Below are 27,818 nucleotides of genomic sequence, written 5' to 3'. Positions count from 1 at the left end.
ATTAGGAAAAAATGTGAGTATATTCCTCTGCCAAATGCCTTCCCTAAATTGACTGGGAAGGGCTCAAAACAAAAATGTACTTAAAACCATTTTCCTTTATGGCTCATCTTTAAGTGTTTTGCCTAAAGTAATGAATCACTGGGTGAATCAGACTGGGATTTTATGATTTCTTATTTGCCTGCCTTTGATCAGCTGGGTAGCCTGTCGAGACTGAATTTGGGACTGTCTTCCCTTTCTTCATGGCAGCACGGAAGGGCAGTGTGGAGAGTGATGGGGCAGAGCAGGAATGTTTTCCTGTCCTGTTGCAGCGCAAGGTCACACAGTATCAAGAGAAAGGCTGAGAATCCATGTTTGTGCTCATCACGTTCTTTTCTGAGTTTCCTTCTCAAGACTTTTGTCATTTGTTGGTTTCCCCCCCACCTCGCTTTTTAACTGTTCCCATCCCTCACGCCACTAGGGCCGTGTGAGAGGGAGCCTGGAAAGGAAAGGTAGTGGCTTGCAGCTACCAAGCAAACAGCTGCAGCGCTGGAAGGCCTTCGGCTGCTGCACTGCCCTTGGCCTGGCAGCATTGCCGATGGGCAGGACGGGTTCGTGCTGGCACCACAGTGGTTCTCTGGAGTGCCCTCAAGCCCATGGGGGTTGGTCACTGGCAAACTCACTTCCTTGCACTGCTCCTGCGGCTGCAGCCTGCTGCAGAGGGGCAGAACAGAGGAGCTGGAGGTGATGACATCTCAAGCACTGCAGATGTTTGCTCAGTGGATGTGAGTCAGTCTTTAATTTCCAAGCTCTTTGTTATCTCGGTGGCTCTTCTCTAATATTTCCGTTTTGTCCTTCCTGTAGACGAGGGGTAAATCAGGAGCTTTGTGTTCTACATGTCAGGTGTCACTAATGCTGAACAAAGAGGAGATAGTTGCTTCCCCTCCCAATGTGATACTGTTATATATAAAGCCTATTATTGCTTTTTGTCATTTACGTGAATAGTCCATACACAAGAGTTTCACGCTCAGTGTTTCATTATTTATGTCCATGGTGTCTTACTGGTCATATTGCTCTTTGAAACAACTTTCAAAAGTATAAGCAAAGAAAAATGTATCACATCTCAGACTATGAAGGAGTAAAAACAGCTTGTGTGAAACTCAAGCACTGGATTCTGATGATTCGTAACCGACCAAGAGCAGTTTTGGCAAAACTCCTTTTAAGAAGAAAGTTGAGTCATATTTCAGCTTTTAAGCAAATTATTTTGAATTCCATAATTAAAATTGCTTAGCATGTCTTGGATATTTGCCATTCCCAAGACCATTTGACTGTGGGAAGTGTGCAGTGAATGGAGTGCCCGGTGAGGGTGAGTGTGTGTGCAAGGGCATGTGACAAAAAAACATACCCAGAGGTGAGCAAGATGATGTCCCAAACACCTCTCACATACTCAGCTTTTGGGCAGCCATGTGTCTTAAGATGGCACTTTTTCAAATATGTCATTTACAGGATATGAAAAAAACCAGCCTGTGAATTAAGCCATCACCATTACCACCAGGAGGGATGATGTTACTGTTAAAAACACAACTTCTAGCAAAGTGTTTTCTGAGATTACACCTCTTCCAGGTACTGCCCAGAAAAGATTCATACTTGAGCCAGCAGAAGTAATAAAGTTTGGTTGTCTGTATTACCATGTTTTTTCCAATACAAACATTTTAAGCCCATTACTGCTGTTGTGAAATTTCACAGTCCAGAAAACTGGAGTGGCAGGGATATTTTTATTTATTTTTTATGTTTCTGAAGGCAACAGAGAAAATGACCTCACTTCTTGGAATGTGCTTTAATGGCTTGTGAAGGTCTCAGTGTCCTTGAGAAAAATAAACTCATTTTATCTTCTTGTGTCATCTCACAGTCCTCCTTCTGAAGTCCATGACCAGTTGTAATCTTTCCCATATTCTGCAAGGAGCACACAGTGAATAAATTATCCATAATGGGTTTTACAAGACATGTCATGGGATGTTTAAAGAGAAAGACAGGCTCCTAGGCCAGAGCAGTGTTTTTTCTACTAAATGGAGAGGCTGGATCAGCCACCAAACACAGACCTTTGAGGTTCCTTTGGAAGGGTCATTAGCTCTTTCCTGTTTTTTTCTCGGGGTGATTCCTGCTTCAAGGAGTGTTTGTCCATCTGAGTAGAAAAGTTTGAAGCAAGAGCAAAATTCTTACTTCTTCATCTTGATTTACTCTGCATGTGTCTGGAGAGAGAGGTTTGATGGCAGGTCTCTGGAAATTCTCTTTTTGGGAGGTTTAAGGTTGGGCAGAGTAGCATAGTGACTGGAAGCTATTGGGATCGCTGCAGTCGCTCTTCAGATGATTATTTGCTGCCTTTCAACGTGAAAGTTGAAAGTCTAGGAACTTTTGCCAGCATAGCATTTCTATTTGCATTTACATCATGACATTTCTTGAATGAAAAGGCCTTAAAAATACAAATATTACCATGCTGGCTTCCGTTATAGCTCAGCATCAACATATGCTGAATTTTTATTAGTTGAAGCAATTTATTGATTTTCTTCACACAGCATTAGTGGCACCTACACCTGAGGTGGCAACCTGCTTAGCTCAGCTGTCCCAACGTTGGAGCTCTCTTTAGGAGCAAAGCTATTACATTTGCAAGGGGCAGCTCAGCGTGGCTGCAGACCCCTCCTGTGGGGCAAGATGGATTGCCCTCCGGCAGCACCTGTCTCTGCTGTAGACGAGGCCAAGTGATGAGCCTGGAATGAGCACTTGACTTGTAGGGAATAAAGCTGGTCGACATGAACCCTGTCCTTTGGGATTGTGATTTTATTTAGACTATGATTTTCGCATCCGTGAACTTGAAATTTAAAGTAGGTGATTTGGGGGTGAAATTCATGTGACAACCTGTACTCCACTGACTGTGGAGGGTGCTTAGAGTGTTTAACAATAGCAGAGGGTTTGCTCTGAATATATCTAAGGTAAAGTGATCTTTGCAAAAAAATTTCCATTTACATAGTGTTTTTTTCCAGGTATCACATTTCTATCACCCTTTCTCTCTGAATCTGCAAGTATGTCACAAACTGAGTGTTATTGTCGCTATTAACATCTTCATTTTACAGCTGGAGGTGCTAAGGACAAGTTGGTTATCCTTTGCCAAAGACCTGCAGTGAGTTCATGCCATGACAGTGAAAGTTTTGATCCCCAGGCCCACCGCTCTCCCTTCACCCTCCTCGTGTTTTGGCACTGAGATCAGTTTTTTTCATACTTGGAAGTGCAACGCATTATTTCACTCAACACTTTTTTGGTTTCAGAGTTTTGTTTTAGTGGGGTTCTTTTAGTAAATCGCTTAATCTATCAAGAACCTGAGGCAGATTCAAAGATTTGCCTGCTGTCAGGAGCCTGCCTGAAACCTGGAACCCACTGAAGTGATTGCTGGTGCTTTAGCTGGCACTGCTTGCACCAAGATTTTGCTCCACCATCACTCAATCAAGTCTCCATAGAATCAGAGTTTTGTTTAGGACCGAAAAAGCTTGTCACTTTTGCACTGCAAAGATTCCTTGTAAATAAACCAACGAGCCACGTTCCTGCCAGTCCGGCCCTGCAGCATTTCAGCTACTGAGGGGCAGAAGAGCGAAGCAGGAGCTGCACATCAGTGAGCTGTGAAGTCTGCTCTCCAGCACACAGTTTACCTCACAGGAGTGCTAATTTCAGCCTCTGCTTTTGGAACACTTAATGGGGAATTTATTAAGCGCAGGCAATGTCAAGGCAGTTCTGAAAATCCTCCTGGGAGACAATGATGCAAAACGGCACCCAAAGGGAAGCTTCTGTGCTTGAATTTCAGACGAACCTTTCCACAGGTTTTCTAAATGTCAGGGGATACAGATCTCAGTATAGAGGTTGTCAGGTCTGTTAAGGAATTGTTTATTTTAGGAACTCATGGTCACAAGAAGCTCCAGGATTCAGCGGGCTTGGTCCTTGCCACCTCAGCAGTCACCATCTCCTGTGGCTTTATCCTTTTATAAAAAGATCATGCTTCTTTTCCAAAATAGGTAGACTATTTTATCCCCGCAGCCACTGGGAAGACTGTTCCAGAACGTCACTGCTAAAACCACCCTCTGCTTGCCAGTCTGCATTCATGTATCAGCAGCCTCAATCCATTTATTCTTTTTATCATGCCAACGTTTTAATACCCGGTCGCTCCCCTGGTATCTGTAGTGGAAATCTCTTCTGTAGAGGAGTTGAAAAGGACCCAGCTCACATCCCCCCAACACCGCCCTCGCACCAGACTGTACCAGGCCCTCTCTGCCACCATAACCACGTGCTTAGTTGCTCCTTCAGTAGGAAAAAGCAGACCCTGCCCCACTGCAAGCCTCGAGGCTAGCCTTTAGACTTTGCACCTGAAATTTGGACAGTTTGAGCTCTTGAGGAAATGTTAAGAGCACATGTAAACTTTAAAACTACGTTTCTGAGAAGGTATTTATAGGGAGAAAACTGGTCATTTGCAAAACCCTTTTCGGCGTGGTGGGGATATGGTATAAATCAGAAATATTTGGTCCTGTAAACTTGATTTGAAACAGGCAGATGTCGTAACTGAACAAGTGAGCTATGTCCTTCTACCTCAACATAGTGCCCTGCAAGATCTGGGGATGTTCCTGCTTCTTTGGTTGCATGTGAGCAGTTTGATGTGTTTGAGGTAGCCCTGGGAATTTAAAAAATATCCCCAAATTAATCTGGCATCTATGTGTTCATCACATACCCCATGGTGAATAGTTGTTTGGCAATACTGCAGGAAATTCATTCACAAAATGGGAATTCAGAGAGCTGTGGTGCAGGGACTTGTTTGTGAATAACATCCTGTTGCCTCAGCGCCACGCTGGAGTTGTGGCTTAGCTGAGAGTGGTCAGACTCTGGAAAATGTTGGTCTTTCAGCTGATTTGCATTGCTGATGAGGAAATATGTCACTGTAGCAGACTTGTCTGATCTGCCTTTGGTGTTATTCTTGGTGCTTTTATGCAACACATCTATCAGAGGAGAGATCACCTGATCTCTAGATAATAACTGCTTGACACAAGATATACATTACTCTTTCTTCCCGTGATACATGAGCGTAGGGATTTGTTTTTGTCTGTTTCTGTCCTTGCTCAGAGTAAGTTTAACGATACACAAAGCATCCTCTGCACATCCTCTTTACCAAAAAACCTTAACATATTCAAATACCTGGAATACAGATAGTAGTAGAACAGAGTACTGGGATAAATATCCCTCTGTTCTATCCACTTAGCAACAGCATGGACACAATGTATTTTTTAGTTTTAAGACGGAAAGGAGAACATACAGAAGATGAATGCTGAATATCGAAATGGGACTTGGACAAGCAAATAATTTTTATTCCTTAATTTGCAGGTGGTTAATCTTTTTTTCCTGAAACAAGTAGGATTGGTTTGCTTGCTAGTTTATAAATACAGATGCTGTCTTCAGCATTTGGTTGCCGCACCGGGTAAATTTGTAAGGTTAGTGAAGCTGATCGCATTAAGGCATATAAGGTTACTACTGTTCTGCAGTGTGTTTAGGTTTATAACCTGAGGTCCTTCTAACGCTACAAAATTGGTTGGTTAAGGACAGTCTCTCTTGCCCAAGTTTCACTGTTTTTTTCTGATGATATCGACTGCTGTTGGTGGTATACATCTTGGGTTTTTTTCTTTTCTTTTATTTAGGTTGCTGGCAGCGTGGCTGCAGTTTACTCACAGATACCAACCAAACGTTAGTGTCTGGAGAAACACTTGGATAGGTACAGTTCCTCACCCAAGATGCCTTTCAAAGCTGGATTAGAACTGACTGAATTGCAGAATATGACTGTCCCTGAAGATGATAACATCAGCAATGATTCAAATGATTTCACAGAGGTGGAAAATGGCCAGATAAATAGGTAAGTATTTTTCCACTGATGCTGCCTGTGCTAAGAAACACACTGTTTAAAAACAGCATTCTAATTTTCAGTATATGTCTTGAATTATTCATTATCAAGTCATGCTCCATTTGAAGATGTAATTTGAATTTCATATGTGACATCTGTCGGGCATAGGCTGCAACAGCGGATAAAGCAAACAGCGGCAATTTATTCATCGTTTTGAATCTTTCAAATCAGTCTAATAAAATGCACAAACATATAATGTAGCAAAAAGCCAACATTTTGAAATGTCTGCTTGCACACAGCAAAGAAGTAATAATAATTAATACAATTAGACCAATGGCATCACTTGGGGCAAATGTCTTTGTTGACCTTTGATCTCTGATATGACAGTTTTAACTTCCCTGGCCACCTCCATGCATCCAAGCCTGTGGGGGTTTACAGCTGGCATGGTTGACAGCAAAGGTAGTGTCAGTCTACGTTCGCAATTCGGCAAGATAAACTGGGCAGTGGCTCGTGCTCCCTGAGACAGGGATGGCAGGAAGATGGTAAAAGAGACACTTAAGCCTATCTCATGTGAAGTTAAAAAAATGCATCTATTTATCAATATTGGTGAAAGTTACTGGGTTTGTTTATTATTAGGCTGTAGGCTTTTGCTATAAGCTGTGCAGTCATTTCCAAAGAGCAGTCTGTTCCACCTGAGAGTGGTTCTTCAGGCCTTCCTACCAGCCTCCAACAGGTGCTGAGCTGTCCTATTTACAGAAAAGACCTACTGACAGGCCCTGTTTGGGTTTTGTGAGCTGTAAAACAAGAAGCTGCTTTTTGATCAAACTTCCTGTTCAAATATTGCAAACCAAGGTGGAGCACACCAGCCATCCAGTGCCTGTGCAGGGATCCAGCCCTGCCCGGCACTGGTGCTGCTGGGAAGCTTCTGCCGGCACATCATCCTGCTCCTTTACTGCTGGGCTGCTGCCACCTGTGTTTATGGTCCTTAAAAACCTCTTCTCTTGCCCTTTCTTCCTTTTAGCAGCAGCTTCTTTGCCTACCCAGAGAAACTCACTTTCTAGTGTAAAAACAACATTAAGAGCTGTTTTTCCCCAAGTGAGGTAGAGTTGTGTGGCTCTCACAGCTGTGTGAGCAGCCAGGGAGCTTGGCAGCGGGTGCGGGAATAAGGACCTGGCATTGGCCATACAATGCATGTAGCAAAACCAGCCAGCCATACCCTGGGACTGAGTGGGGGGCCGTGGCTGGTGGCATGGACAAGCCCCCTGGCAAGAGGGTGCCAGCCTGACACACACCGCCCCCCCCCCCCCCCCGGGAAGTCCCGGGGCGGTCGCCAGCTGCACCGTGTAGTGGTGCGACTGCAGCACAGCTGCACTGAGGAAGATTAGAGCTGGTCAGGAATTTTCTGATGCAACTGCTTTGATGGAAAGTGCCAAAATGAAACACAAACCACTTCTGTTAAAAAAAAAAAAAAAAAAAAGGAAGAAAAGGCAAGAGCAAGGAAAAAAACCTTCCAACTTGCCAAACCGAAACAGTTCTAGTATGAACCTGCTTGCTTTCCTGCTGGCTTACTTCATAAGGCAAGGAGCTCAGGGGCTGACAGTGGTAAATTTGCTCCCTGGAGCCTGCTGAGGATTTATATCCTCGAGAGAAGGAGTGGCTGTACGAGGCTGGCTGTGCCTCCCCAGCACTTTGGCTGGTGCCACCAGTAACTGTTACAGGGGGAAAACCCTGTTAGCACTTCATCTTTTAGTGAAAGTTTATGGAGAGTGCCTATGTGCCTGATCCCCTGTGGTCACAGTGTGCTTGTGGAGTCAGGGCATAGTAAGCGTGGCAAGGTCTGGGTCGGATCCAGATTGCCTGCAAAGGGAAGAAGGAAAGTGGGGCAAGGTAAGAGTGTCACAAACTCAGAGGCAGAATTTCTGATTACTGTTCTGGCTTTTAGGTCTGATCTACATATTCCACAGTTTTCCATTCCTTTCTGGTTAACTTTTTTCCTCTGCAGAGTATCATTTGGTTGTAGGATGTAGCCCATTACAGTTGTCAAGTATCCCTCTTGCTGGGGCACTCACAGCACAGCTACTTACATGAGTATTTTGCCCTACATATCCCAGTGTGTTCGTGTTCCCCTCCATGTGTAAAATGAGTTTCAAGGCAGCTCATGCTGACCACAGCTTCCAGCGGCCGCAGCAACTGCGGCACTGGTGCAGCCCCATCAGCAACCCCTGGGGCTGAGGCTGTGGCTGAGTCACCCATGGCTACTGCCCTGAGCCAGCACCTCCATGCCGATGCAGGTGATGAGCAGGTGGGCAGCCCCTGCTCTGTACCCCATGCCAAATACAGCCTGAAAGGATGTGGTAATTCCCTTTCTAGAACTATTTTGGCAAACGCCCTGTCTCCATGGAATAGAGGGGAACAGGCGTACGGAATAACATATTTTGTGCTGCCTGGCACATGGCGCAAGGCCTTGTGAAACTCCAAAGTCTGTCAAAATCAGTGGAATTTTTTATGTTGATTTCACTTGAGCTTTAGATTAGATCTGTAATTTTCAACTAACTTTTTTTCATTGTTTCAACCTGTTTGATTTTGCACTCTGTATTTAATTTAAACACTTTTTTCTTCCAGTGCATAATTTTTCAAGCTTAATCTAGAGCAGAGTTTTTAAGGGTCTTTTGGAGAAAGTTTCTCCACACAACTGTTTCCAGATCTGGTTGTAAACTCCAAATATTTCTTGATCTGGTAAAAAAATTCTCTAGTTTCCTTTGGAATTCCAGCCTTTTCTGAACCTAAATATGCAATCATGTATGTAGTTGTATGTAGGGAGGGGATGTTGTTTGGAAGGGGCTGTATTGGGAGGTTTTTGTATTGTATTGATTTTCTTTGTATGCAGATGTTGAATTTCTTTTTGGAATGTCAGTAAAGAGACTTGCATCAAATCTGGATGTGGATTTGGTGACTTTTAACGATGTGTCCTGGCTATAAAATTTTGCCATCTCTGCACATAACTGTAAACCAGTATTTAGATGACCTACTCCTTATCTGTAACTATGACAATGCTCTCAGGAAGCAGACGGCTGAATGGCTGCCTTGGTTTACAGCTACTAATTAGTTATCAGCACCCCTTGCTCAGTCAACAAAGTTGTTGGTAGATATACCCAGACCTGGTCCCAGTTTCATAGTGTAAGTCAGACCAAGGTTTCTTCTGCATTTCTTGTTCCTGCCTGCCCTGGAAATCTTTGCTGTTGCTGAAGTTAGTGCTCTGTTTAAGAAGCTGCCTAAGGATAAAGTTCTGTCATCTTGGCAAAACTAGCTTTCCCTAACAAATGTTAAAGGCATTGTCAAATACCACTTTAATTTAATTATGCTTAAACAGATCTCAGACGGCTAAATGTTTTTTGGCTAACTGCTTAGCCAAAATGGTTAGCTCAGGGATATCATCTTAATCAAACGTTTCTCATTTAAGTCCTTTAAGAAATTGTATTTGGAAACCATGGTTAAACATGGTCCTTTTAAAAACACTTTATCAATAAGACTAAGTTTCTACTTAGCACTGAATCAGACCATGAAAAGAATTAGACGAAGAAATTCTTTCCAAGCCAACCGTGAGTCTTCAGGCATCACAAGGATGAGCTGATTATTTTTTGGCCAGGGTATTTTATTAATGTGTCTGAAAAGGTTTGTATAAGCTGTTCATACTCAGCTGTGATGTAGGAAACTCAACAGGAAAGCAGAAACATATAAGAACAGGTTATGACTTTTAATGATGAGTAAAGCATTTGAAATGGAGACAACAAACAGCATAAACGGATTTCATGCTTGTCAGGGAGTCAGAAGGCTTTGATGGCACAGACAGTCCTACTGCGCATTTCCACAGCACCTGTCACAGTGGCCTCCTAGTCCTTGGGAGGGATGGGAGAGGCTGGAGTAAACAGTCATTTCACTTCATTCATATCATATTTGTAAAGGTCAAATATACAACATTCTATGACAATGAATAGCTTGCTTTCTAAGCACATCTATTAAGCAGAGCAGATGCATGTCACGGTTTAACTAGAAGTTCCAGTATTCCAACATATGTTCCCTTTCATATGCTATAGAGGAAAATTTAAAAAATGTTTATACAAAGCAAAATCTTGGGGAAATTTGTTTCTGTTGAATCCATTGGATTACCTTTTCCCTAGTTTTTCGGTTTGGTTTTAGTTTTGTTGTTTTTTTTTTTTTAATATAAGTTCAGTAATGCATTCCATTATGGAAAACGTAGACTGTCATAAGTTACGTCTGTACCACCTGCTGAGTGTGGTCCCAAGGCAACCTTCCTGTCTGGACTTGCAGGTTAAGTTGCCAGCAATAGCAGATGCAGCACAGCCTCTGGATCAGGCAGACCCACATCCCCCACCACTGCATTGCTGCTGAGCTTTCTGGACGAGCCATCCTGGGGCTGCGAAGCAGGTGCTGGGAAACACCCCATAAAATCTGGGTGCAATGCTACGTACCTTGTGATTTGGGAGCCCAATGGCCACATTTCCATGTCTGACTGAGCCCTCCCATACACATCATACAGCATAAATGGAGAAAAATGTGCAGCGTGATGTAAACACAGGGTGGATGAGGAGCCCAGCTTGTAATGAGAGATGAGATAGTGGACAACAAGCCCAGTCCATTTTAATCTAGGACTAACGCAAAAGAAAGTACTTCGGGTCAATGTATCAAATCAGACTAGTTTCCTTACAGGTCCCACCTAGAAGAAAATAGTGTGTTTGTTGGCCACAGAAGATACTAGTTCTGCAGAAGCTGTTTACTCTGTCAAAAGTATTCTAATGGAAAGTCCCATGGTCGCTTTATATTCAAGCAGGATTCCTCAAGTGTTGTCTTTATTCTGTGTTAGTTCTTTAACAATAATTTTCATTGAACTTTAACACCAGGTGGCAATAATAATCATTTTGGGGGGTTTGTAATTATTAAGGGAGGACTGGCTGCAGAGGGATGAGGAGAAGTGGGGGGAACAGACCAGTTACTTCTATCATAACTCTTGACAAAATCTAAAATGACACATGATCTTCATAAATGACAGAAGAAGGCAAAGTCCACAGACGTTCCCAGCAGCACTTAGAAATCCAAAAGAGACAAAACTCTTCTCTGTGCTCCTGCCTGTACAAATTGCCTGCGGGGTGTTTCAAGAGAGAGCTGGAATGTCTTTTTCAAACTGTTCACACTCTGCTGCTTGCATTCAAGAGATGGGCTTTAAACAGACATGAAAAAGAAAAAAGCACACGCTCTGAATCAGGTTGAGATTTTATTCCACGAGGATGAAATACCTACACGGTGAGCTTTGGAAAGTTAATTTTGGATCAGTCTATCTTAGAAGTGATAGCTTTTTGCTTCTTAAAACAGTGGGGGAGGTTCAGCCATCTATTCCAACTGCATTAGGACTGGTAAACCTGGCACAGTGTCTATATTATGCAGCAAATTAGTTGCTGAAGTTAGTAGTTTAAAAAATACAGGATAAACATATAGTTGTTTTTTATTGATATAAAGAAAGTCAAAGCAGACCAATGGGTAGGAGCCAAAGCTGCAACAAAACCAGCAAAAATACTGCATACATTTTTCCAGCTATGACCAGTTTTAAGGGATAAACTCAAAATGTGTGTGTATGTAGTATACAAAGTTTTAAAGACACAGAGCTCAGTGTGTCAGTTGTGGAAGCCAAGTCATCATTAGAACTGCACAGTTTTGGCAGGCGCTTAGAAGCTGTGCTAGCATATATCACTAGTAATGGGGCCACAGTTGGGGTAGTGGGGAAGTTTGATAAGAGTTCTGTCTTTATGAGTTCGCAGTTATATTGCCAGACTGAATACCACTGGATGTACTCAAATGATGCACAATCTTGAGTCACACTTTGAACTATACATCCCCGACCAGTAGACATTCCCAGCTGTGGGAAGGGACCAGCGGTACTGCTCTGTGTTCACCATATTGTTTGTCTGTTTTAATCTAAGAAGAGCACCTTAATTTACCTACAGCAAAAAGGATCTCTGACACTTGGTGACAGCCCCTGGTTGGGTACGTAACACGTACGATGGCTGACGCATTAGCCAGTACAGCCTAAGAACCATCTGTGGATTTGCAAAGATGCCAGGGACTTAATTGTGCATAAACCTTCAAAAGATGAAAAGCTGAAAGAATGCTTTATACAAACTAAAATGTTTGCTGAAGAGAGAATCAGGGAAAAAATTACAGCTCATCTAAATCAGAAGTGTCGTAAATCCCAAGGATACCGACACAGCCACAGGAGGCAAATCTTGTTCTGGCAAGTCCCTAAATGTGGATATATCAGGGACACAGAACAAGTAAGGGGCGCAGAGAAAGAAAAGCTGGTTATTCTGTGTTTCCCTGCACAGAAGCATTTAATTTTGCAGTGTGGTGAATTCAGTACTGAGTTTTGAAAGACACTTACATGAAAATCCAGTAGCCCAGAACAGTGCACCAACAGAGCATGTCGCCCGATTCAGGATGGTCTGGGTAGTTCTGGCAGCATGCAGCACCCCATCCTCCTCCTCATCATCATCATCCTCTTAGCTCCAGCCATACGGGCCCTACAGGGGCCATTTAGGGCTTCGTGGGTGCCGCAGAGTTGCCTGACACAGGGGACAGACAGGGTCTTGTAGGGATCCATGGCAGAATGATGGCAGCACTAAATCATAAGTACAATTAAAGCCTTATTTTCTTAACAGGGTGTTACGATGAGTGTAGAACAGAATTTATGATTAGAATGGCACAGGATTTCTACAAGCAGAATCAATGTAGTACAATCTATAAGTAGCATAATACAGAATTTATAATACAACTTAACTTATGACTTCTAATCACCTGGACCCTGTGCAGATTGTGTCAGATCTTAATACATGGTTTGCTGTATCAATATATCAATCATAATCTAGACTCAAATCATATGAAAGAATGCAAGTGGCTCCGTCCATCCTCAGAGGGAGCAGAAGACAGTGGGGGTGTCCCTGGCCGCCGGGGCTCCCAGCTCTCACTGTCCAGCAGCAGCTCCAGTCCAAGTCCCCCTCTTAGGACTTGTAACTGGTTTGATTTTACAGACAGTGCTCTGGGTGCTGTCACACTTCCCTCTTCTGTCAGGTGGTCATCACCACCACCTTGGTGGGCCCAGTGCCTGGGACCAAGGCTGGCAAGGAAGGGAGTAACTGGGCTGGCACCCAGGAGCCTTGAGGTCGATAGGGAGGGGAAGAAGAAATCTTGTTTGTCTATTTGGTTCACAGGATCTTCAGGGCCTGATGATGAAGGAAAGAGAATGAATACACGACCTGCTCGGTCACAAAGAACAGCTGCTTGCCTTACAGAATGGCGTTAGTTATGCCAGCCATGTGAGCAGAGGTTGGGAGCAGGGGGTACCAGTCACACGCACCTTTGCAGGACACCAGAAGTATCTCCTCTTAGTGTCTGTGCAGACAAGTTACTTTCCTGTCCACAAAATTGGTGCTGCTGCTTTACCACACCTCCTAAAAGACCGTTCTGTAGATGGACATTTATTCTGATCTTGTGCTAGTGTTACCTTTATTGATGCCCAATGTACGCTGGTATTAGTGAAGCATGATCCAGCTCATGAAGTAGTTAGGAGTTCGACCTCTTTTCACATACAGTTTTTATATGTTGCATATTTTGTAATTGTATGTGCTCATGGAATTAATGTGTTCATATTTTCTAAACACTTGCTGGAAATAAATACTCTGACATCTTTCAGCAAGTTTATTTCGGATCGAGAAAGCAGAAGAAGTCTCACAAACAGCCACCTGGAGAAGAAGAAATGTGATGAATATGTAAGTCTCTCTTGCTCTTCTTTTCCCTGTCAAAACAAACCGTATGTTGTGTATATGACGGGCCTTTAGACACGGTTTTCAAAAGTGCTGGACACACACAATTATAACTGAAATTCAGGTTCCAGTAGGAACTGCCTGTGCTCAGCACTTTAAAAAAAAACAACCAAAAAAAGAAGCATTTTGGTCGAGTTGACGCAAGGGAATCCCTCTGGCCTGTGTTAAGCAGGAAGACCTTACAATGTATGAATCATGTGCCTAAGGTGTTTCACAGGTGTAGTGAAAGATGGGGTTTAAAACTGGAAGTGTAGTATGAGTTATGTATTGCTGATACTGTTCTGTCAGCTTACAGAATCTACAGGACTGCGATCAGAGTGTAGCTGTGACAGGGTTCAGTGACATTTTTTCCTCTTTCAAACCAATTTTTATTAAGCCATTTCCATAGCAGTAGTTACTCATATCCGATATATCACCAAACGTGGAGTTTGAAGCATAGATGCATTTCCCTGCTCCATTCCAAGCTGTCACTGACATGTCTGTCTTTACTTCTCCAGATCCCAGGAACTACTTCGCTGGGGATGTCCGTCTTCAACCTCAGCAATGCAATTATGGGCAGTGGGATTTTGGGCCTCGCTTTTGCCTTAGCCAACACAGGAATTCTCCTTTTCTTGTGAGTATTCATGTGGTGAATAGCTGATCTCTGTGCAGTTTCACTGCATTTAAAGAACGCGTGCACTGCCAGCAAACAGAGGGATTTATAGTCCATCTGTAATCAAGTACAGCATTCAAGCCTGAAAATGTTAGCTACAAGTTTCAGACATTTTTTTTCCATCAAATTTTTGGGGGAGAAAAGCCATGACTTCTAATGCTAGCAAATTAAGTCCATGTTATTTACTACAGACCTGAGCCTAGCCAGGGATTTTTCCTGTAGTCCACAAGCTACACATATATCGGAAATACTCAGTAGTAATAGCTGCAGTGGGATAGTACCTAGTGCTTCCTTGTGTCACAGGATCTCCAGAGCTTTCATCAAAGCATGGTGCAATAACTACTTTTTTCTTTTTTTTTTAAGCAAGAAAGGATATTTATATTCCTTTATGTTACATATAATATTTTCATCTCACTCCCACAGTTTCATCAGTTTCTTATGTGAGAGTCCTTGAGAGCCAACATAAATACAGCCAAGATTTTAGTATAAAAAAAGAGTTGAGGTAGAATACGTAACTCCAGCAAAAAAAGCACTTTGTAAAGGAGAATTTTATAGTTTAAAAATGAAATGGTGCCAGTGAATGAGTAAGGCACAGTGTTATTCTGTGTTATTCTGGATTGCAGTATGAGACATTTCATTGTGAAAAGTGATTGTTAAGAAATCAATTGGGAATTGTGTGCAGATTTCAATGATAAATGTTCATTCAGGAAGAAATATAATGATTTACAATCTTTGAGAACTGTTCAACATGGTTATTGAGTTTACAGATTACTCTAGAGAGGTGTCGTTTCTTGAATGTCAAACCTAAAAATCTAGAACTTCTGTTATTTCTTAGTTTTGGGGGAAATACAGAATATGAGCCTTGTATATAGCAGAGTGGATGGCCAGAGTGGTACATATAGCCATCTGCTCTGGGGTTTTGTGCCAGAATAGCTACATCCATGCTGCTAGCTTACAATTTGCTGTGCTTGGGTAAAATCTAGGAATAATCCGAGGAGTTAATCCATTTATATTAAGAATGTACAAAGTCCCCGAATTGTGTTGTCACGAAGCTAAGCTATAAAGTAGCTGGGCTCTAATTTAGGTCTCTCTTATGCAGAGTGACTGAGGTTTTTTTGCTGCTTTTTTTACACAGCAGTCTAACCTATATGTGATATCCACCCATGCTCTGACAAGCACACCTCCAAGGGCACAGACTTGTGATTGCAAAAACTGCTGTAACGAGAAAAAAAAAAGGTTACCTCTCTCCAGCCTTGTTACTTCTTCTGTGATGATAGATGATCAGCCAAGGGGCACCCTCAGTTTCTCCTGACCACTTTAGTTTTCTGTAATCTCGTCCTCTTCTTTCAGCAGTTTTTCATGAGAGTTAAGTGAAATTTGAAATGTGTTTGCTCTAAAGGATGTAAAAAGCCAATTTCTTTGAAGTGAAGTGAACACCAGAGAAACTTCTAAGAACTTGTGATGGCCTGAGTAGCGAGCATGTAGATCTGTACCACCACATTGTACAAAAAAATGCCAAACCTGAATGTAGAGATTCTATACAGTCAATAACATCACTACTCTCTACAGAATTAAGTGTGTGTATTTAAAAGTAGATAATTGTTTTTGTTAGCTTTATAGATCGGTTGGCCTGGAGATAGCCCAGCCTGCGGAGATCAAAGATAAGGAAGCTAGCAGGACCTAACTAGCCAGGCTAGCAGAACTTTCCCCTTTGAAGCCTGGAGATAAGGGATCCTAACGTGGTGTGTGCAGTTATCCTGAAAGTTGAAGAGCTTTAAGCATTCTTTTATCATGGAATAACCTCAGAGTTAAACCTAGTCCATTAGTGTTAGATTTTTTCTCACATTCTCATTCACTGCATTTTTCCCATAAATGTAAAGTTCTGCTGTTGCTATCGCAGGTAGATCTTGGAACCATTTCTGCTTTTCAAGTGATTAAAGATAAGAGGCTGAGCAATACTTTCATTGCTTTTTGCACATAAGAAAGCACTTAAATTCATTGCTCTTGAGTAGCACATTTCTGGAAAGTTTCTAGGTTGCTTTATCCAGTTTTGGCATGCATCAACCCTGAAAAGTAAAAGGCAGAGGCAGAAAAATTAAAGGAGCATTTCCAGTGCTAACGAAGCAGATCCAGCCCAATTTCCACTCACAGCTCCTCTCACAACTTTTAGACTCCTGAAGTGTGGACTGCCATGCACAACTGGATCAGTTCAGAACCTATATTTGTGGCATAAGACATTGAAAATAAACATGTCAATGAGTATATACTCTCACATCCTATTTGCATAATTTAGTGCCGTAGCAAAATATCATGCTTTCTAGGCAAATAGCTGAGGTGGGAAGTCAGAAGAATTTAATCCCAGTATTGTTGATAACTACAACCTAGACCAAAGAAGAGCATCCTTTACTGTATGGAAAAGCTGAGAAAACCTTGCTGCAGAAAGATGCCACAAAAAGCTTGGAAAGTTCAGAGGTAGGCCAGGCCACCTAGGGATGGCAGGAGCACTTGTTGCTGCCTGTGGTTTCATGCTGGAGAGCGAGGACCAGAGTGATGGATTGCGTTGCAGAGATACGGGCCGGCAAGGTGCCTCAGCCTGCTTTTAGCCTGGCACTGCACTGATCTGAAAAACCCTGCTGAGCCACGGGGGCTTCTGGGAGGCCATATGGTGGCAAACCCCATGCTCTGCCATACTCTTCTGCACCCCATACCTTATGAGGGTTCAGAGCTATTCTGTGCAATAAGGCAGGTTCTTCTGCCTCACAGGTCTTCTGGCCCCAAAGCCTGGGAATCCACAGAGGGCTGGGGACAGCCCATGTTTCAGATGAACTGGTAATATGGCAGCTGGGAGCAAACAGCAGTGGCACTGCAGGAACAGGTTGTTCTTCCCAGCACTGTATCAGTCCCCTGCCCTAAACTGTTGGAGGGAGGTGACTTTTGCACGTGCTGGTTGCTTGCATAGCTGCCAGGACTTCTTTAAAAGCAGACAAAGTTAAAAGTAGGGGAGTGCTTATGGGACAGCAGCACAAGCTCCCTGCTTCTGTTTTGAATTTGTGCAGAGCAAGTGACATGGGCATTTTCATTCCTTTCCAAGGGGTGGTTCTGGCGTGAATATCCCTGTCCATACCACAGTCCTAACACAAACAAGTTTTTCATACAGCACTAATGAAAATGCCAAGTGTCTCTGCAAGAACCCTATGGGGAACTAAGGACAACAGATCAGTGAAATACCTGGCTGCTTGGGAGTGTTATTTTTACTGCAATGGCTCTGTGAGCTCAGTGCCTAAAAAAGGGGAGCTTTTAGTATTGAAATAGACTTGATGCTGGCCTGCAGAGCCGGAGCCATTTGGGGCTGGGAGTGAGTCAGCCCAGCAGCTGAGAACCAGGGGCTGTGAGCACCGAGCCTGCAGGCAGACAGGGGCAGAACAGCTCTGCAGGGAACATGGACAGGAGTAGGGCTTAGCAAATCTGTACAAAATGGAGCAGAGTGACCTCGGCTAGTACAATCTCCCTTCCCTTCTCATGGAGAAACACCCTTTGGGCTGTACAAACAATGTGTTGTTATTGTCAACCATCATTGTTTGTTGGCAAAAGAACAGTTCCTCCTATCACCTCTTTATGTTTCTCCCTGTTCCTCTGGCCCCAGGAAACTTGTGGGTCATTATTTGGTGCTAAAGTATTTCCAGTCTAAAATAATTTAAAAAAAGAGGGGGAGGGGGGGGGAAGCTTCTCATGCTGTCCTATGTATTCCTATGGCAAAGATGTGTTGCTGCCTATCTATGGCAGCAGCTTGCTTTCTGTTAAATTTTAGGCTTGTTTTTCTCGGTGTCCTGAGGGTTGTTGTCATAATAAAGAGAGGAATTGCCAACAGATTGCCTGAATGCTCTTCACACACATTATGAAAACATCATCAGGTCTTTGTGTGTCAGAGTGTTGGAGGGGAAGGCACACATGGTGCTTGGCTTAAAGACAGAGAGTAATGAGCAAATGTGGTTTTATGCACTTAGCCCCCAGCACTGACTAATTATCATTTGTGCCAGCAAGTTCCCTGCGCAAACAGTTTGGTCATTACTTCCTGCAATTCTTCTATGTGAAGTCAAATTATGGATCACAGCAGACCAGAAGTGGCATCGGTGAGGGAACACCAGTCTCCACCGGGACAAAGCATAAGCCTTCGGTCTCTGCCTTTATTCCCAAGGGAAGCCAGTCGAGCCTTGACTTCCCTCCTCTTCCCCCTCCCCGGGCACTGGGAGGAACATAAAAAGCCATTTGGGCACCCCTTCGGTAGCATATGAAACATGTCCTGGGAAAAGATGCTTCCATTTGATAGGAAAGTCCTTAAATAGAGGACTTTGAGATTTTTACTCTGCTTCCAGAACAAAAGCTTTAGAGTGGGTAGTGAGGGACATACCTCGGTTATCTCTGTTCTGATTAAACCTTAATTCCTATCTGATAAGACATCTTTATTCTTGCTTCTTTCAGTGTGGGGAGGTGTAACTCACAGGCTGTGCTCTGCAGCGCTGCCAAGTTTTACTTGGTTGAATCCCTCTGCATGCAGGGGTTACTACCTCCATGGCGGTGTGGTGGAACTGCAAACAGCACATGACTCAAGCATTTCTAGGGCTTTTTGTGTTGTCAGAAGAGTAAAAAAATTATCTCAGAGTCAACATGAATGTAACCTGACATGAAATATTGAAATGTTAGAGCTCAGCTTTTACAGTAAGCTTCATTTTCCATTCTTTTGTAGGCTGCTTTTGGTTTCAGTGACACTGCTGTCTATTTATTCAATATATCTCCTGTTGGTGTGTTCAAAGGAAACAGGTAATTTAAGATGTTATTATACCATTTCAGTAGACTTGTAAAGAACAAGAGGTGAAAAGTGCTCAGATAAGGCCAGGTGCTCTGTGTAAGGCGGAGTTTCTATCACATTTCTGGCACAATACAAAGACCTAACACATTTTGGGTCAGAAGTCCAGAATAACAAGAATTTATGATGTGGCAATGGAGAACAGCATCTGACCATCACTATAAAGAGAAAAACTTAGAACAAAAAGTAACTTCTACTACCATGAAATGTTGTTTTCATGAGCTAGAGGGAACAGCTCATATAGTTTCTTTGCATTACAAAACCAATTGCAAAAAAAATATAATGAATCTTTTTCTGTGGTGAAGCTTACCTGGAAATAGTTTGACCTTAATGGTTAGTGTGAAATTCCTGATAGCCTTTGTGGTATAGTAGTACATTGCCTAGAAGAAAATAAAAGGCAACAGTTTCTCCACAGAGGGAAGTGTATTTGTAAGCAAAATATATTCTAAACACAGAAATGAGAAGTTACCTACAGTGTTAAATGTCACTGTGCTCTGAAGTCCAAGAGTCTTTTTCCTTGGGTAACAATCTCTGAAGCCAGAGTCTGGAAATCATCTGTGCACAAGAACACTAATATTTTAATATGTAATTGGACACACAAGAATTACAGTTACAGCATGTATAATGGCAGCAACTGCCTATTTAAATTAGGTACGTATGCCTAATTGTGGACACATTTGTGCTTTGTTAGTTCCCAAAAATCTACACCTTGGTTTCTATGCTGCTGGTACATTTAAGCACAAACTTACTGTTTATACAAGCTTCAAAGCAGAAATGTCAGCTATAAGGAAATACAGAGAAAACCAAACAATGGGATGCATTTAAAAAAATCATCTGTACAGTGTTACATCTGCAGTATTTCTCTTTCTGTTCTCATGCATCTCACCATCTTCACAATGCCCAGTCTTTTTCTCAGCCCAAATCACAGCCAAGGAAAAAAGATTACCAGAGACAAACCAATTAATAGAGGAGTTTCTCAAGCTTGACAGATGTTTAAAAAGAAGGTTTTGTTATCATTTATACCTTTCCCTTCTTTTACCAAAAACATTCCAGACTGAGAATTCACAAGTTAAGGCTTCGTGATTAGAAATTGTAAATCATCTTGTGAACTATTGGCTGCCCTCATTTGGATCATTTAGTCAATCAAAATAAGTGAAATTGCAGAATCATGGTACTGTGTCTGCTGTCGCTAGGCTGCCAGTGCTGACTTGTGGATCCTGCTGTACCGAGTTTTGTCTGAAGAGGAGGCTTTCTACATCATTCTCACTGCAGGCTCAAACCTAATATACCAGGATAGGGATGCCACAACTTAACATGTCACTAGGGGTATAGACAGACTCATTAAAGGGGTGTAACAGCCTCATTAAGAGCTCCAATTTCAAAACTGACAGCCAGTGATAACATTTATAGACGTCAAGAAGACATTCCTACATGTTTCAGCCCTAGTAATTACAAGAGAGCTCTCTATTTACTTGCAAAGGGCAGATATGGCTGCGCAAATGGGTGGTTAGCTGAAGAGGAATCGCAAGTGTTTTAAGTCAACGGCTTTCGCTGGCGTATTTGTTACCTTTTCCTTTGTTTCTTTTCACGCAGGCTGTATGGTGTATGAAAAGCTGGGTGAGCAGGTCTTCGGTACCCCAGGGAAAATGATTGTCTTTGGATCCACATCTCTCCAGAACGTTGGAGGTAAAGGAGATGAGGGGTATAGAAAAACAAAACCCAGGAACTTCTTAATAATGTTATGGCTACCAACCAGTTAGGTTCCTCCTTCTCTCAGTGACATCTTCATGTTCTTTAATACAGCTGTGGCTAACACATTGCACACAGCCCTTTAAGGATGCTGTATTACTGAATGATCAGTAGTGTATAGTCGGTTACAGTTCGGGGTCTTTTATCATCTGATGCTAATGCGGGAAAAGATTCAGGATGCTTCTCTGTACTTGTTCCATAAAATATCTTACCCATTTTCTGAACTTTCTTCTTCTTTCAGCAATGTTGAGCTATCTCTTCATAGTCAAAAATGAGCTGCCTTCTGCCATAAAGTTTCTAATGGGAAAAGAAGAATCTTTTTCGTAAGTTAATGTTGGTGATTAGATTACAGAATTTAACATTGTGTAGATAAGTTTAAACATATGTTTACAAAAGCTCTTAAGTATTGGATACTTTTTAGGTTTGTCAAAGTAGTTTTTCACAGGAATATTTCAGGAGGTTAATAAAAACCAAGACAACTTTGGGAAGAAAAAGAGGATGGATAGGAAACAAAAGGTTAAGTCATCAGTAGTCTCTCTCTGCACACCAGATTTTCATGAAGGACTGTGATTTCTACAAACCTCTTACAGCATCCAATCTTTTACAGTGTTAGGCAACATTTGAAGATACTGGGAACAATGCAAGTTTAAGATACTATGTATTTCCCTGTGTTCTTAGCATCTTACAGGATTTTGCCCCTGAAGCACTGTCTGTATGTCTGTATGAAATTCTTCGATACTAGCATATGACGATGGCAGACTATTATACCTGGATTTCTGCCACTTACCACTCCTTGACAATTACCAGGTTTTAAATCAAGAGGTATTTCTTTATAGTGGTAAAAATCCTTTGCACTGGGTTATGTGGTGTGCTGTAGTGCACAAGAAGAAGGTAGAGAACCCGTTCCTCAGGCTTTCATACTAAATTGGACTGAGCAGTGGAAATGCGTCATGTGGAACACCACTAAACTAATGCTGTGCCTTCTCCCCTGTCTTTGCTTTCCAGCAGGTTTCAAAGCACTTTGCTATAAGAAGAGAGACAGCCTTGGGCTGGCTAGTGTGTGCCATCCCGCAGGAGCCTGGTTTGCTGCTTCAGGCACGTGCCTGGGTGGTTTAGCAAACAAATTGTGGTGCCCCCCTCCTGCCCCACTGTGCCCTTTGCCTGATCTTTCCTTGTCCTGGCAGGGTGGCTTATATCACGTTACGGTGGGTGTTCTGCCTCTCAGTCCCACTCACTGATCTCCACAGTAGCACGATATTTTGTCTAGTGACTACGAAAACCTGCCATACCTGAGTCAGAGCAATGCCGTGTTGTAAGGGCTGGATACTTAATGAGTCTACAAAGTTTAGATGTAGCCCCCATCTCTACTTTTGTAGGAGCTTGTAGGGTAAGAAGACCAAAGATAGTTCTGTAACTGCAGGAGTCAAAGAGGGTGACTGAGTGTGAGGAAAACCAGAGAGGGTTTAAGGTGTGCTCATGGTGGGTTTTTTTTGATGTTTTATACAGGGCGTGGTACGTGGATGGGCGTATCCTTGTTGTCACAGTGACGTTTGGTATAATCCTCCCTTTATGTCTCCTTAAGAACTTAGGTAAGATACATATGCCATTGTGGGAACAAACTAACAGAGCCCAGACATCATGTCATTGACAGCCACACTGGCAGCTCAACTATAATTTAAAAAATGGGATCTCACTGTAATCTGAGCAGCCTCCCTGGTCCAGGAATAAGCTGTGTTTTGAGCATCTTGGAACAAATAAACCTAAATTGTCACAGAGGTTGAACTCGGTATAAACCAGCTTCATCCATACAATTGTGGATATTGATTTTAAAAACTATAGTTAAGAGTGTCCATTTCATAAGGTAATTCTATCTTATATGTAGCCTGTAAAAATAATTTCACAAATTGTGACATTACCTTTTCTATTGGCATTGAAAGTTTTAGTGATGAGATTAATTGGAGGTATTGAAGTAAGATTGTATTTTCAAATGTGTCTGAGTCCACAGAGACACCAGTAAGTAGGTGCACGATGTATTTTTTAAAACTGCGTAAGAAGTTTTGACACCAAAGTCCTATTCAGATCTTCCTTTTGAGAAGATAACCCATACTCATCTGACGTGGCTCATATTGGGCAATCTGGGTCACATTCTGATTGCAATTGCACATTTTCAGGTTTGTTTTAATTATCACAGCCCCTTTCAAAGGAAAATTAGTTAAACTGCCATAACAGTGACCCTTGGGAAGTCAAACCAGTCAGAGCAAAGCTCAAGTCTGTCTGAAAGCTGGGAGGCTTGTGATGTGAGAGACTCCTGCACCAACAGAACATGCTTTTGTCCTGCCCAGAAGCTCACAATACATATTACATGCATTAAACTTTTCATGAAGCAGCAAAAAGTAAAATTCAAGATATGGCTAATAAAATAATTTTGTATGAGATTTCCTTTTAATTTCTTTCAGGGTATCTTGGCTATACCAGTGGATTTTCATTAAGCTGCATGGTATTTTTCCTGGTAGTGGTAAGTTCAGCTTGCTTTCTTTGTTGGATGAGAGTCCCTTGATAGGATATTCACTAATTCTCTGATGTTTGAATTTTCGTTTGATTTTATTATTATTATTATTATTGTTATTATTAGCAACTAGCTGTCTTCCACTCTTATTCTAGGTTATTTACAAGAAGTTTCAAATTCCCTGTGGCGGATCGGAGCTAAATGCAACATCATCTATCCTATCAAATAGCTCAGCACATGAACATATGTGTAAGCCAAAGTATGTTATCTTTAATTCCAAGGTATGTTTCTTTTTATAATACTTATTTTTAATTCACATAATATATGCACCTACACCCCGTGTTCTTAATCCAGTCAGCACCATGTAGGGCCTGATTCTCCATGCTTCCACTCATGCTCCAATGGTGAATGCACAGTGGGTCTCCTTGCCCAGTCTTATGGAGATGCCACGTTTAATTGTAGCTTTTCACGGTCTTGCTCTGCCCCATTTGTAGATGTACTAAGGCTGTGAGCCCAGGCTACCACCAGACAACTAATGCTTTCTTTGGGAGTGTTTTTCTTTCCATTGCTTCTTAATATCTGTGCTGCAACTGCACCTTTAGGCTGTAGTTCAGCAGAGGCTGAGTAAGCCATTCCTGCATTCAAAGCCCAGAAGTAATCCCTCTGTCCTTCTGCACACAAACCACTTCTTTGTGACAGGGTATGTGTTTTATGTAGCCATACAGTGACCTGGATTGCAAAAAGGATACAGTTGAAAGCTAATCCAGCAAAAATTTGATTGCCTTTCAGCTGGATGCTTTCCTCCATCGCCACACAGCTGCAGGAAAAGTTGTGCCAAGCGAATGAGAAAGAGCAACTGGGCTATAGCTGTGGGAGCAGGAGAGTCGCTCCTGTCATCTGTGCTGGGGTGCAGGGCTTGTTCAACAGCACCTTGTGCGGCAGGGCAGGGTCCTCAGGGTGTTGCAGTCGCATTCATAGGGAATGCACATGGATATATAGCATATGCATGCAAAAATTATATCTTTTTAAATTCATCCTACCAGCTTCAGTGAAGAAGTCAATCTGAGCACTTTTCTTTAGTTTGGGGTAGCCATCAGCCCAGATCCAGTGTGACGGACCAAGAACTAGTTAACTTGGTGTGCAATAGCAGCTTAGGTGTATGTATATATTAGATAATGTTGAAGGGCAGTCTTCTCCTACAGTGTCAGCATTTGTCTGAGAGTCAGTGGAGGCACATTGGAAGGGTCGGTCCATCTGAATTAGGTACGCTGGAGCTGAACTCTGTAGATTTGCCCTTGGGGCCAACGGTTGGCCGGTCATTTTAGCAACTTCAGTGTGTAAGAAGGGAGACAGTTTCACAGAATCAGGGGATGGCTGAGGTTGGCAAGGACCTCTGGAGGTCATCTGATCCAACCTCCCTGCTCAAGCAGGGCCACCTAAAGCTGGCTGCCCAGCAGCACGTCCAGCCAACTTCTGAATATCTCCGTGGATGGAGAACACAACAGCAGTAGCATGCTGTGAGCGAGGGAGAGAAGGTGGTACAGGCCTGGGTGAGGAAGGACCGCTGGAGAGAACGTAGTGTATTTACTGAATCTGTCGGGCCTGGGGTGTACCCCAGGACGGCTTCTGTGGGAAGGGGATGCCTGTGCCCAGCACGAGCAGATCTTGGAGGGTTGGGGAGAGCTGTGTGTAGGTCTGGACTCATTTTGTCCTCACAGGAGGGCAGATAACAGAGTGATCTCTGCTTGTACCCATACCCTGGGGAGAATGGAAGCGCTGGGGTGCTGAGATCATTTGTGAAGTTTGGCTGTACACTGAGGATTGAAACCCACTCAGGTTTTTGGTGGAGAAGGGGGTGAAGTCCCCCCTGGAGGCCTCCGGCGCTTCCTGGTGACGTAACAGTCTCTCTCTTTCCCTAAGGAAAAGCATGCTCCCCCCACAGCCCTCCTAGCCCTTTTGTTGGCCTGGGAAATGAAGGGACTCAGTCTGGTACCTTGAGATATCCATTTATTTGTAAGTTCTGCATTCCTCTTCTCTTTTCTTACAGTCTGGATATGGGCTTCCTCTTCAGGACTTCAGCCTTAGTACCACGGGTGTGCACCCCTCTCCATGCCAAGGCAGGGTAGCGTAGCGGTGACCCACCGTACATCCCTTTTACGCGTGATGGTGTGCTAGTAACGGTGGCAGGAGCTGGGCAGGGAAACCCATCCCAGGGAGCGAAACCAGCAGCCATGTGGCCTCCAGCGCTGCGCTCTGCGAGCAGTCAGGGCTGTGCTGACACTACCAATGCAAAGACTTTGTCCTCCCACTGACAGAGCACTGCTTTCCATGTCATTAAATATGTGCTAATTGACAGGTCTCCTGCACTCTCTGAAGGCTCTCAACATTCAGTTGAAGAGTCCAGAGAGTTGGGAGCTGAGGTAGTTGAACACAGATCATTTCTTCACGCCGCTGGGGGAAATACTTCTTAACTTCTTTTCTGAAATTCTCTCTGAACAGACCGTGTACGCTTTGCCCACCATTGCTTTTGCATTTGTGTGCCACCCATCAGTCCTCCCGATTTACAGCGAACTTAAAGAGTAAGCCTTTCTCTTTTTTTTTCTTTTTTTTTTCCCCCAGTTAATTGTTTTGAACTGCTTTACATGGAAAATGTTAGCGCAGAGGTGCTCTGAGTCATTCATGCCATTTGGAGGAGATGTGATTTAATAACACCCAAGAAGCCAACGAGTGTGGCTGTTGGCTAGGAAATCTGGCCTCCCAGGCACACCACTGGGGTGGGGGTGAGGGAGGCTGAGGATAATGCAATACTTTGGGAGTTTTCTCTGGAGGTACACGGCAGCCTGTGGAGAGCCAAGTTGTGGCGGTCGTTATTTGGCATAGGAGAGAGGCGTGTGTTCTGCTGACGGCATTTGTTCCAGTGCAACTAAAAATCTGTTGCGGTACCAGGAAAAAAAGTACTTTCAGCCTTACCCGTACTAAAAGACCTTTGCCAGTATGGCTGTCTTGCTGACACCTCTGGCTGGGCAGGCCTGTGGGGAGCTGGGGACTGGCCCTGCTGCGACATTGCTGGCAGCCCTGGAGGGGCTGCAGTGGGGTCCTGGGCCATGGGGGGAGACCCAGGGGAGAGGTCGGCGTCAGTCAGACCCATGGGTGCCCTCAGGTCCTGGTCCCTTGCTGGGCACTTTAAGTTTCAAGTGACTTCAGCGGGTTCCCAGGTGCCTATTTAGGGCATCCCTGTGTGAATTTAAAAGCCTAAGTTTAGGTACTGGAGTGTGAATATTTCAGAACAATTATCTGAAAATGAAATGTTTACACTTCACCTATTTTACAGGTCTACAGTGATCTGCATACTTTCATTATTTTCTACCCTTGTGGACACAAATGTTTCTCTGCAAACATTCAGAATGTTGGGGGGAGTTCCCCTCTGTATGATTTTATTCTTCCTTTATTTTGACCTTTTTATTTAATTACTGAAGTGTTTAAGGGCCATCCCTGTCCACTCAGTTCCACTCTTTACTCTTTAAGCGGGTATGGCTGGGGAGCAGAGCCACGGGGCAGACCCACCAGTTCTTGACTTAAGCCTCAGCTAGGGTCCATTTCCCCAGTCCTTCTTTTCCTTGTGTAGCTGTCAATGAATTCCTGTTTTAAATGAAAATGCATTCACCAGTCTCCCCAGAATTACTATGTTTATGCAAAGACTTAATACATTTTTAAACAGCTATTGAAAAATCCAGCCCAACCATTTTTATGTGCTCTTTTTTTCTTCTTTCTCCAGCCGTTCACAGAAAAAAATGCAGTTGGTTTCAAATATCTCATTTTTTGCCATGTTTGTGATGTACTTTATGACTGCCATATTTGGCTATTTGACTTTCTATGGTAAGTATGCAGTTCTTTACTGATCGAAGTAGAAAGGGAATACATGTGAAATCAATAGTGTATCCCAGCTGGAAAGGAAAGTCCCATCCACTTATATTAAAATACTTTTTCAAATAATTTTCCTTGGAAGTTTTTATATTGGAGGTACAAATCCTTTCCTCCCTTTCCCCTATGGATGAAAAGCACAAGTGAAAGTATTATTTGCAAAAGGCATATTGAAAATATGAGGGAGAGATTTGTTTAACACAACTGGGGATTAGCTGAACCCCACTAAGATTTTCATTCCCAGGTCCTCACCTGAATTTTGTGCACATTGGTAAAGACTGAAGCACGTATATCTGCACAAAAGGCGAGAGATTTGAGAGCAGGTCCTAGGAAATGAG

General features: G+C 43.0%; 1 protein-coding gene across 3 annotated transcripts in view; it reads left to right on the top strand.

Moving 5' to 3' along the window:
- Positions 1-27,818, top strand: part of SLC38A1 (solute carrier family 38 member 1) — a 42,077-nt gene that overhangs the window by 3,100 nt on the left and 11,159 nt on the right. For all 3 annotated transcript variants that reach the window (XR_003562112.2, XM_005444017.4, XM_027812306.2), the window contains 11 exons: positions 5,700-5,911; positions 13,659-13,734; positions 14,286-14,401; positions 19,185-19,258; positions 20,898-20,990; positions 21,295-21,376; positions 22,560-22,642; positions 23,510-23,568; positions 23,715-23,840; positions 26,059-26,138; positions 27,335-27,435. Coding sequence is in view for 2 of the 3 variants with exons in the window: in XM_005444017.4 (XP_005444074.1) it covers positions 5,793-5,911; positions 13,659-13,734; positions 14,286-14,401; positions 19,185-19,258; positions 20,898-20,990; positions 21,295-21,376; positions 22,560-22,642; positions 23,510-23,568; positions 23,715-23,840; positions 26,059-26,138; positions 27,335-27,435 (1,009 nt within the window). In the remaining variant the exon portion in view is untranslated. The remainder of the gene's footprint in view (positions 1-5,699; positions 5,912-13,658; positions 13,735-14,285; positions 14,402-19,184; positions 19,259-20,897; positions 20,991-21,294; positions 21,377-22,559; positions 22,643-23,509; positions 23,569-23,714; positions 23,841-26,058; positions 26,139-27,334; positions 27,436-27,818) is intronic.

The sequence above is a fragment of the Falco cherrug genome, chromosome 5 (genome assembly GCF_023634085.1).
Source record: "Falco cherrug isolate bFalChe1 chromosome 5, bFalChe1.pri, whole genome shotgun sequence".
NCBI lineage: Eukaryota > Metazoa > Chordata > Aves > Falconiformes > Falconidae > Falco > Falco cherrug.
Note: the sequence above shows the minus strand (reverse complement) of the source record. Positions and strands in the feature narration are given on the sequence as shown.